Here is a 12,072-nt window from a genome sequence, read left to right as displayed (position 1 = left end):
GAATCATTAACATAAAAAGATATATAAAGGAGCTGGTATGTTGGTGCAGAGCAAACATACAATTTGGCAATTTTTGAGGAGATAGGTAAACCTACTTGATTGCTTAGGTCGGCCTAAATGGAGTATATTGAGCCAATTTGTAATTGTTGCCAGTTAGGTCGACCTGTTGGGAGCCTAGGTCGACCTAAAATCAGTTAAAACACATTCTTGAGACTTTTCTTCAGTTTAGGTCGACCTAGGGGCGTGGGTGAGTCGACCTAACAGAGACATGCTGTTTTTGCTTCAGTTTGAGTCGACCTGATGATGAGCTAGGTCGACCAAACAGAGACATACTTTGTTTGCTTCAGTTTGAGTCGACTTGATGATGAGCTAGGTCGACCTAACAGATGCAAAGATAGCCAAAACTTGGTTTTCCTTGAGTCAGTCACTTGTGCTTTTGTATTTGTTCACTTATGGTGTTTGCCATGAGTCAAAAACTCCTTGGTGAGTGTAAGCTTGTACTTACACTAAAAAATACAATTAAGAATTTACATAAGACAAACGATGATAACAATTACACCGCATAATACATCACGGTGCATAAAATAGTAGTGCATAATTTGTGGTGGTTTAGGGCAAGCTCACGATGGTGAAAAGCCCTGTTTTAAGGTGTTTTCTGTGAAGTGAGAGCAAACTCACGAGGGTGAGAAACTATGTATTTTGAGGGTATTTCGTGGTGAATTCAGAATTACCTCTTTAATCCTATGGTTGCAGTATTTATAAGGGCATATGAGTTTGGATTTAAGAAAATCTAAGAAGTGGTAACCGCTATTGATTGCTTACTATCTCATAGAGTCGTGGTCATGACTTCTTTATTTATAAGGGCATATGAGTTTGGATTTAAGAAAATCTAAGAAGTGGTAACCGCTTCACCTTAACCTAATAAACCTATTGATTACTTACTATCTCATAGAGTCGTGGTCATGACTTCTTTTACACGTGGTTATAAACTTCATATACGTCATATACGTCATCAACCATGTTTCTCTTAAAGATGAATCACCTTTTAAATGGAAATCACGCCAAAGCAACATATTCCAAAACAAACTCCTAACAAAAACAAGTTTGTGTGTCGCATAATATATGATAGGGGTGTTCGCGGTGCAGTTTGGTTCGGTTTTGAGCATAAAATCCATCCTAACCGCGAGATAAAAATGAATGCGGTTCGGTTTGGTTCGGTTGATTTTTAAAAAGTCATCCAAACCAAACCAAACCAATGCGGTTAGGATCGGTTCAGTGGACTGCGGTTTACACTATAAAATAAAAATGTACTAAAATAAAAGGAAAAAAGAAAGTAATTCAATGTTAATATAATATATGATATTATACCATACAAAAGAAATTATATTACAAGAACAGTAGAGAACTAAAAATACATTATAAATGAAATACATATATTAGACAGTAGAGAATTACATATATATGTAGCTCAATAAAATACAAAAATTAAGTGGATTATGCCAAAACTTAAGTTAATAAATTAATTATTAAAATTCAAAACGTGAGGTGTGGCTGTGTGCAATTGGATTTAGAAAGATAATAAATTAATTATTAAAATTTAAAACTTAAGTTAAATATGCGGTTCGGTTCGGTTTGGTTCGGTTTTGTGAAATAAAAACTGCAAACCAAACCGAACCGCGCGGTTCAGTCTAAAAATCATCCAAACCAAATGCGGTTTTTTGCGGTTTCAATTTGGATTGGTTCGATTTGCGATTTTTCTTTTGGATTGGTTCGGATACGACCACCCCTAATATATGAGTCTTTTACAAATATCACTACACCAACCTTCATCTTTATATTTTCTAAGGGTGTGTTTGTTTCAAGGTTACCAAAATTATTCCTGGGAATATGAGCATGGGAATGCAATATTCCCATGTTTGATTCAAGTTTTAAAAAGTTGTTCCAAGGAATTTTTTATTCCAAGGAATCTTATTTACACATAGTTTTTGAATTCTTATTCCAAGGCATAAAGGGTGGGAATAAAATATTCCCATGGGAATAAGTTAAACTAACTCTAACTGCCAACTATTACTCATAATTATTTTTATTTTTATTTTTTTATAATTTAAAATTAAACAAATTTTATTATTATGCCTAGGAATCTAAATTTCTACCAAACACATAGGTTGGAATAATATTCCCAGGAATAATAATCCTTGGAATAGTATTCCAAGAAATATAATATTAGTCCATGAAACAAACACACCCTAAGATCAATAGATGCACCACAAGTGCATTGAATAAGTAAAATTTCGAGTAGGTGAAAGCAAATCAATTTGTTTTTAAAGTGAGGGCAATTTGATAAATTAGGTAGAAATATCATACGTTGAAGTTTAACTTAGTCATCTTGGAAATATGAAATTTTGAAAAGATTCCATTGTAAGAATCAATAATTCTCCAAATTCTTTCAAACAAGATAAATATTATCCATCTTAAAGATTGATTGAGCATACTTCCAAATACTTAAAAATTAACATCATATTTTAACACCATGTAAAAATAAAAATAAAACACCTTAACTATCCAGTATAAATACATAGTATAAATACATTGTTAAAATACATAAAGGTGATAAGATAACCTTTCTTTCTTTTTATGGGGGGTTTAAATTCATTGCATGAATATAAAGCCACAAAAACGAAAAAGCAGCGTATAATGCGTTGATACGTATCTAGTCCATTTCCTCGCCTCTTCCTTTGTGGACCCTTCCAATATTCCTTCAATGACCGGTCATTATTTGGAATCCAAATTAATTAATAAACAAAATTAACCAAAACGATTAACACCAATTAATAATATTCCAATCACACCCCAAATAGAAAAAGCCCATAAATTCCGAAAACGCACCAAAACCACAACAACTCGTTTTCGTTCTTCAATTCACAGATTCCTCTTATCGTCTTCGCGTTATTCGTTGCAAATTCGAAGGAGGATCTCCCTAGGTAAATCGTATCTACGATGATCGCTTTTCAGTTCGCGATTTACGTTTTGATTTTTTTAGTTAATTTTATGTATTTGAGGATTTCGATCTGGTTTTCTGTTAGGTTTACGCTATGGCTTCGAAGCGGATCTTGAAGGAACTCAAGGATTTGCAGAAGGATCCTCCAACTTCGTGCAGTGCTGGTATTTGTTTTTTTACCTTCTCATATGTTTTGACTGATGTTGTTATATATTTTTTTTTGATTTTTTTTTGTTTGAAATTAAATATTTGGTGCTTGTTTGTTGTTACTGGCTTCAGTTTTAAGCTTGGTTCGGATGTGTTTATAGTTTGGAATTTGTTGATAAATTACATATTGTAAGCAAGGTTTTAAATAACCGTCGCGGTCGCGTAAAGGCTTTTGCGATTTTGGTCGGTACACGTGTTGCGATATTGATTACGGTATTTGCGGTGTGAACAGGGTTTTAAAAAACGGTCCGCGACTGTGAATACGGCCGCGACAAAACGATTTTGGCAGTTGCCGATACCGATACCGTTATCACCGATTTCTATATTGAAGAACAAATTGTCATTAATTCACACCGCGACAACCACAATACACCTGTACCGACCGAAATCGCAAAAACTTTTACGCGACCGTGCGGTCGCGACCGTTTTTTGAAACCTTGGGTGTGAATAAAGCACAATTTCTTTTTCATCAATTAATGGTATCTATATCGGCACCTTCGTGCACTGTTTTGTTGCGTTGTTTTCACGGTTACATACCGTATTTCAAAACCTTAATTGTAACTGCATGCTGAGAATTTTATGTTTTTTGTTTGAGATTGATTGTTTTTAATTGGTTGTAGTATATGTTGTTTGAGATTGGTTTTACTTTCATTTGTCGATTAGGATAGTGTTTGTTTGTTTTCGTGCTGGTGGAGGTTATAGGATTCCATGATGGTTTGGCTAAAGATGGATTGAGTGGGGTTATGTCGTTATATGTTTCCGTAGTTTGGTGTCTATGTAGGCTTTTGGATTACAAAAATTTCAAGCTATATTCATTTTTTTTTACCGTAGTTTGGTGTCCATGATGTTGTTGTTGAAGATGGATTGAGTGGGACTTATATGATTATATCATTATTTTCCGTAGTTTGGTGGCTATGTAGGCTTTTATATTCTGCAGAAAGGGAATTTGTATTTGTCATAGTTTTGGGTACTGGTTAATGTTGTAAGTTTACATATTTTATCTGAACAGTGGTTCGGTCATTACCTGAATCTAGAGAATATTTGATATTTTAAGTGCTGGATGTTCTTGAACTTGTTTTTTTATTTTAGGTTTAGCATAACAAGTTGTGGCAAGTCAGCAATTGTGTGGTGTGTTTTTGTATAAGTGGCCTGGTAGGATTTATCTGATAAGTTACTGAAGAACCATTGCTTTCTAAGCAGGCAATCATATGATTTTAGTCATGGAAATTAGGATGATATACTTTTGTAACATTGTTTCAAACTCGGAATTTCACCTTTTTATTTTTCAAAGGATGTCAACATACCAGTTGACTTGATGGAACATGTTTCAAATTGAGGCGATGGCATTGCAGAATTCAGTCAGCCACCTCTAACTCTGGATGGTATTGTATGTTTTCCATGGCAAACCATGGTGGACATCATTTTTGTATGGTGCCTGCAGTTACCATGGCAAAGTTAGTGAGTAAAAGCAGAAGTAAAAGGGGGTTGGCACTTATCGGGAAAAACTGAAGTTCCACATTGGTTATCGGTTAAAGATAGAACCTAATAAAGGTTTATATAGAGTGACACCCCTCACTTACAACAACTGGTTTTGTAGGGATGAGTTGAGCCAAGCTCTAACTATAGTTCGGTGTTGTCGATGGCGGAGAGCCAAAATCCCGCCATAACGCCTGCTTTGCGGCATCGTTATAAAAAACCCGCAATATCGGCCAATGTTTACCATTGCGGCAAGCCCAAAAACCGACATGAATATCCGTAATAGCGGCCATGGCGGCGCAATTTGATAACACCTATATCAACACTTGGCAGCTTGACCTGACACTAACTGATGACCCACATGTGAAACAATCATTGAATAGACCAAAGCATTCAAGGCTTATTGCATCAGAGTAAGATGGAGAAAGGGACAGTGAAGGCGATATCAGGAACATGGATATCATTGATTTAGCCATATGATCGAAAGTATTTTTGTGGTATCCTTGGAAACCACACCCCTTTAGGTTCACTGGAAATTCAGGATATTTTTGCATGTTAGAGAGACGTTTTTCTGGGAAGAAGACAGGGAGTGGGTGTTTACTTGCATGATTATGAGTTCAGAACAAATGATGGGGTGCACCAGAAAGACAGAACACACTGGTTCTTGAGAGATGGTTTGATTGGAATTTGAGAAAGATGAGAGAATGAGGAAAGAAGAGGGACGGCATTTTGGATATATAGATAGGAAACTGGGTAAACTGGTTGTGGTAGAGGAGGAGATATGAGGCTGATCATAGTTTGATACTAAATTAAACATATTCTTTTAATTGGGTTTTAATTTGGTTATAGATTTGGCCAATGTAACCATTTAGTTTGAAAAGGTCTAATTACCAATGTATCAATTGACCTGATGGGTAATGGGACATTTTGTAGCACTCTGTCATTTTAGGTACACTGTTTGTGTTGGCCCTGAAACAGTGTATTCTTATATCTTATTTTGTCTTTGTATCAAAACATTGCAGGTCCTGTTGCTGAAGATATGTTTCATTGGCAAGCAACAATTATGGGTCCTCCAGACAGTCCTTACTCCGGAGGTGTTTTCCTTGTTACTATCCATTTCCCTCCAGATTATCCATTTAAGCCACCCAAGGTATGTATGCCTATCTCTTGTCTGTTTCTGTATTGTCAATTATAGTTGCTTTGAGTTCCTAAACATATTATGAATGTTGTCTTGCATATTCCCTTATTTTGTTTGTGCTTCTATGTCATTTGAAAATTCATATGCGTACAATGATCAGGATTTTCGGCATGCTCAATTTCTTTTCTAGAAAAGGGCAAAGTTCCCAAGTGTGCAGTTCTGTTGAAAATTTTAGTTAGGACTTAGGACTATATTCATAATGTATGTGTGAACATATCTATGTATTATGCTGTGATGTACATAATTTCATCTGATCTCTTTATGCTTGGCGATGGATCCTTTAGGTTGCATTCAGGACAAAGGTATTTCACCCAAACATTAATAGCAATGGAAGCATCTGTCTTGATATACTAAAGGAGCAGTGGAGCCCTGCTCTTACTATTTCCAAGGTTTGTTTATTGATTTGTCAGCTACTGAGATAATCCTTCATTCCTTTAAATATGCTTCCTGTTCTCCATTGCAATCCATTTCTGAACTAAGAAGTGATTGTTTCACACACTTGGTGACAACCAGAATTTACTGAACTAGGGATACGTCACAATGTTTTGAACAATACTCGTGAAGGGTGTCCCGTCCACAATACAACATCAAACAAAATAAATCCTTAAAGAATGTTCTTTATTCACAACTCATCATGTTGGTATTATTTACTGAACACTATTTTCACCAAAGGCGCTAAACACTATTATATAATTTATATGGTTAGAATACATATTGTGGTTCATAGTATATATTTGATGTAGTTTTTAAGCTTTTAAATAGAAACACAATGGTACCTGTATCAGGATCTGGTTACGGTTATGCAGTTATATTGAATCATTATCTATATGTTCATTATTTCTCTTGCATATATAGGTGTTGCTCTCTATCTGCTCCTTGTTGACCGACCCAAATCCTGATGACCCTTTGGTTCCTGAAATCGCTCACATGTACAAGACAGACAAGAACAAGTACGAATCAACTGCAAGAAGCTGGACCCAGAAATATGCTATGGGTTAATATGGTGTTTGTGAGAGAGATCCATTTTTAATTCAAGTGTCTAGGCCTAACAGCCTTTGTATGAAAAATTGTTGTCTTCCATTAAGGTCCCTTCATTTGAGAATGAAAAGGGGAATATTTGTTAAGTTGTTTGTATTGTGCAAAAGGAAAATGCTACTTGAGAACAAGAAAATGTAGCCCAATTAAAAGTTTGTTCAATGTGTTATAACGTATGTGTTAATAGTTTCATGTTGTACTTAGATATTGTTTGGCTTGTTTTATTATTGTTTTTCCGTCAATGACGACCATGTGCTACTAGATATCTGAAAAACGAGAAATCGAAAAATGTCTCACTTAACAAATGAGTGAAGAAACACAAGGACTCCAGAGATTTGCAAACTAATTAAGCGTCTTGTGCAAATTTAGTTTTCCCTCAACGACAATTTTCATCTTCTCCATATGCTTGAAGTTCCCTCAATTTTTTAATTGTCTTATTTGACCGATCAAGTAACATATGAATATATCAGTCAACTCATTTGCTTTTCATTGAAATTCAAATAGTTGAATCTTGATTCTTGTAGAGTTATTTCCTATATATAGTCTATCTGATTGACACATTTGCATGTGTTATTTCTCTAAAAATAGCATAAATTTATAGTATTACTTAACAACATTTAAACAGAATCATAATCATTTCCTACTCTAGTAGAAAATATAAATCTATATGACAAGTGTTTTAGAATTATTCAATATTAACCTTCAAACCAAAAAAATGTTGCTAGAGTTTATGGATGATAAGATTGGGCAATGAAGTACAACTTTCTTGAAAAAATAATTATAAGAGTTTCTCATCTCTCCTATATTCTCACTGAACCCCAAAATTAAGTGTTAAAGATTAGTAATTTTTTAAAATTCTAATCAAATATGCTACTGGATTGATCAGTCCGAGGAAATTCCATCAAAATCGATGCAGCAAACTGTAAAAATATAATTTTAGGAACTCTAAAACTACAAGGGATTGAGCTTTCCAGTTCAGTTTTTTTGAGTTTTCTTTTAATTCTAAATAAATTTGGAGGAATAGAAACAAACAGGCCCAAGTTTCACAAATTTAGATGGTAAACTATCAAGTTATGGGTGCTATCTACACCAGTTCCCAGTCATTACACCACCCACCCACCCCCTCTCCCTTTTGTGAAATCCAATGAGATAATGACCTTTCCCTTCCCCCCACATTTGCAAGTTGCAACACAAGAGATGTCAACTGTCAAGTAGGGCTCTTGCATAAACTGGACGACACATGTTTAAATTAATATGAGTGTTTTATGGTACAGTCAAAAACACTTTGGTCATGTAAGGTGAGATATGATTATTATGTATATCAAAAAAGGCCAAAGATTTTTAATACACCTCATATATTTTTCATATTTTTCAAGGACTCTATAACAATCTAAATATGATTAAGCTTAGTGAACAAAATCTATAAATAAAGACATCATAAACTTGATAGCTCTAAGCAAGCCCTTCATTCCAAAATTCAAGTATCTTCTCATACTCTCTTTGTTGCAAGTTCATCTATAAACACATCAATGTATCATGCTGTCGTCTCAAAGGTCTTTTTGTCTATCTCTTCTCATACTCTCTTTGTTGCAAGTTCATCTATCAACATCTGGTTTCCCAAATGTGTAATATATCTTGCTTTTGTATTTTGGAAATCAATTGCTTCAACATGATTCTTATGTTCTATAATTGTGTTCCATAAATTTATTCATGAGAAATACATTATGCCTATAAATGAAAGTTAGTTTATGGAATCTAGCTTTGAGAAGCTTTTTGGGTTTCAACTGCAAAAGTATTAAAGTCTATCATCAATTAGGAATGTAGTAATTGTTGGGTTTATAAGAGAGGTAACCCATATCTCCATTGTCTTAAGGCTTTGGGTGGGTATGTGGTGTCAAATTTTCTTGGATTATGAACGTTTCACCCATTGACTCTTCTGGCGCTTCCCAGACTCCCTAACAAGTGGTATTAGAGTCTGGTTGGCTCAATGGAGGACCGGAAGTGGATCATAGTATGGACAAAGACTAGTGATGTAGGTGGCTCACACTTGTGGGAGAGATTGTTGGGTCTTAAGCGTGAAATTGTTAAAATCCCACATCAACTAGGAATGTAGTAAATGTTGGGTTTATAAGAGAGTTAAGACATATCCTCATTGCCTTAAGATTTTGAGTGGATAGGTGGCGTCAAGGTCTCTTGGGCCCCTTGATGTTTGACCATTAACACTTTCAGGCCTCGCTCTCTAGACTCCTCGACAAGTGGTATCAGAGCCTGGTTTGCACGATGGAGAAGCGAAAGTGGATCATACTGTGGATCAAGACTAGTGATGTGGGTGACTTACACTTGTGGGGGAGATTGTTGGATTTCAAGTGTGTAAGTGTTAAAAGTCCCACACTGACGTCAACGTGTCTTGGAATCCCAGACGTTTGGCCAATTAACACTTCCGGGCCTCACTCCCCAGACGCCGCAACAAAGTTTTTCTCTCACCAAGTGGCAATATATTGTATATATTTGGTTCTCCCATGAACGGAGGAGTTTGTTGCAATGTGCCTTGCATTGGTTGTCACAATAAATCAATGCAATTGAATTGTCTGTCAATTTAACATCTCGTAAGAGGTAGGCCAGACATTGTATCTCACATTGAATAGATGACATGGTTTTATGTTTAACTTCAATCAAACTTTTAGAAACCATATCTTTCTTCTTTGATTTCTAGGATATGAAAGAATGACCCAAAAAATGCAAAATCGAGTCACTTACCTCATAGTATCTGAACATGTTGCCCAATCACTATCACATAAAACTTTAACTTGAATTGGGAGAATTCGATCCTAGAAAAGGAGGAATGCACGTGTTTACTATGTTGTTACACTACATAGCAGATATTTGACATAGTATTGATGAGATACATTAATTTCCCAATAAGATTTTAATATGACGTGTGTGTTATCTGTGTGTGTATGTGTTATTGTTTTGTATCTTATTTTCACCATTATCATCTTGAGTAATTTGGTTCTCTATCACATACCAAAGGGTAAATTCATGTTTGAAATAATAATTTTTGATTTCATGGTTGGTTTTGTTGCAGCAGTTTCATATCTTGGAGTTCATTGGTTTCCATTTGTTTCTGCTATTACCTTGATTGTTATAAGGTATATCTTTGTCGGGGTTAAATACTTAGACAACAAGAATAGTAGAATCAATAAAGGGTGTACAAGGATAAGGATTTTGTTGGATAACAATAGTATGTCTTGCTAAGAGAAGGAAGAAGATCCACAAGAAGAATCTCAATACGAATGTTGTTGTAATTGTCATTAAGACCTTTGAGGAAACGAAAAATATATTTTATGTATTTGAAATTTTGTATATATGAACTGAGAGAACAAGACCAATTTGGTGAGCATGTGCAAGAAGGAGTGAAAAGAAGGGATTCAAGTTCATCCCAAATGATCTTCATATTAGTTAAATCTATCGAAAGATTATGACTGACTTGTTTGATGGAGTGTAAATATTTGAGTAAGTCCGAAGATTAGAAATGATTTCCTTTAGTATACGATCTTGCAAATCTTTTCATATTTCTACCGTATTGTCATGAAAAACGTGCTTTGAAGAATTTTGGGATTTAGGATTTAGGTAATCCAAGACAAGACCATATTGTTGCATCTATTCCACATTTCAAAAGTTTTTATTTGTTGAAAAAGGTTGGAGCCAACCATTGATGAATGCGAGTTTGTTCTCAGCCGATAAGACTTTTTTCATAAATAAAGTTTAATTATAATAGTGAGAATCCTTGAGCGGTGATACGGTGAAACCAAAATCTATATTTTTGCTAGAGTAGAGATACTAGGGGTTGCCAAAGGTGCACAAATAATTAAAGTTATTGGTATGAGTGGTGTAAGTTCCTAACTATCAACCTAACGGTCCCAACAAACTAATAGCAAAGGATCAACCATAAAGTATAAAGTGGTTATAATCTAATAGAAAGGGTGAAGATTTACCTAAAAATAAAGGTAGCTTATGTGTTAATGATCTAAAATTTTCAAACTTATAATTATGCACATAAATCAGGTGACACACACGTAGCAACACTAGACCCACAAATACATTAGATTATGGTAGCCATATAACAATAATACACACACGTGCCATTCAAAGAACCTAAAAATTAAATTTTTAGGAACATATAAGCATGTGATGGACCAGCATCCCATAATAACAATTTTGTTTCAATTTTCACTTGCAGGCGTGAAGTGTGAGAACATACTCCCCTACTTGTGGCCATACCTACCACATTCATATGCATGCCAATATGCTTAATGTAATGCATACGTTAGGTAAGAATGTGTGAGAAACTAATAAATAAATAATGGGAATTAAATTAACCAATTTTTCAAAACATTGGTAATTATTAAGAGAGACACCTTGGTAAGGGTATAGGGTACCCATTAGAAATAAGTGATGATTATGACACAAGGGAGGCCAAAACAAAAACAACTGTATTAATCATGCATATCGTTTTCCATTAGTTTGTCTCTGTGGTTCCCTACAAGTACCTGAAGAATGGCCATACTTGAAAAAAATCTATAAAAGCTCCATCTTCTCAATATTGAGGTTAATTAATATTTTTCAATATGTTATGTATTCTAATGATTTTCAAGATTTATTTTAATTTCTTTGAAGGATTATGCTAAGAAATAAATATTTTGTCTCTTAGTTGTCATTATTTTAACTATTGTAAAGAGTGTTAAAGTAACTTTGTTTTGGAGCATGTATTATTTGACTAAAAATGAATAAAATGTGAGATAAAATAGAAGTATTAAATGATAAAAATGAATAAAAAAACATGTTTGATTGACTCCATGTATTATGGATTCGAATCATATATTTTTTTTACATTCGACTCAATTCTCAATTTTTTTTAGTATTTTTGTTTTTCTTTATTCAAATGTGTATAAATTTTTTAGAATGTGGTTCTTTGCTTTGATTTTTTTCGATTAGTAGTATTATAAACATGAAATACTTATAATTTTTTTAAGTCTTATTAAGTCTTTTCTGGTTCTAATATTTTCACAATTATCATAGTCTTAGTAATGAAAAATATTTAAATGGTCGCAGGTTTAAACATACGACATCTCACTTGTTTATCTTTAAAGAGTGAACT

At 34.3% G+C, this 12,072-nt stretch overlaps 1 protein-coding gene across 1 annotated transcript; it reads left to right on the top strand.

The window, feature by feature from the left end:
• Positions 1 to 2,825: 2,825 nt before the first annotated feature.
• LOC131596052 (SUMO-conjugating enzyme UBC9) lies at positions 2,826 to 7,100 on the top strand. The gene is made up of 5 exons (XM_058868609.1): positions 2,826 to 2,981; positions 3,084 to 3,162; positions 5,704 to 5,831; positions 6,164 to 6,268; positions 6,735 to 7,100. The coding sequence occupies exons 2-5, from the start codon at positions 3,093 to 3,095 to the stop codon at positions 6,876 to 6,878; spliced, it is 447 nt and encodes a 148-aa protein (XP_058724592.1). The 5' UTR covers positions 2,826 to 2,981; positions 3,084 to 3,092; the 3' UTR covers positions 6,879 to 7,100.
• Positions 7,101 to 12,072: the final 4,972 nt, after the last annotated feature.

The sequence above is a fragment of the Vicia villosa genome, linkage group LG4, assembly GCF_029867415.1.
Source record: "Vicia villosa cultivar HV-30 ecotype Madison, WI linkage group LG4, Vvil1.0, whole genome shotgun sequence".
NCBI lineage: Eukaryota > Viridiplantae > Streptophyta > Magnoliopsida > Fabales > Fabaceae > Vicia > Vicia villosa.
Note: the sequence above shows the minus strand (reverse complement) of the source record. Positions and strands in the feature narration are given on the sequence as shown.

Bases quoted from the DNA above. Each gene is read 5' to 3' on its own strand.
- LOC131596052 (XM_058868609.1), top strand. From the start codon at position 3,093: ATGGCTTCGAAGCGGATCTTGAAGGAACTCAAGGATTTGCAGAAGGAT. The intron at 5,832-6,163 runs GTATGTATGCCT...TGGATCCTTTAG, and splicing joins ATCCATTTAAGCCACCCAAG to GTTGCATTCAGGACAAAGGT. The intron at 6,269-6,734 runs GTTTGTTTATTG...TTGCATATATAG, and splicing joins CTGCTCTTACTATTTCCAAG to GTGTTGCTCTCTATCTGCTC.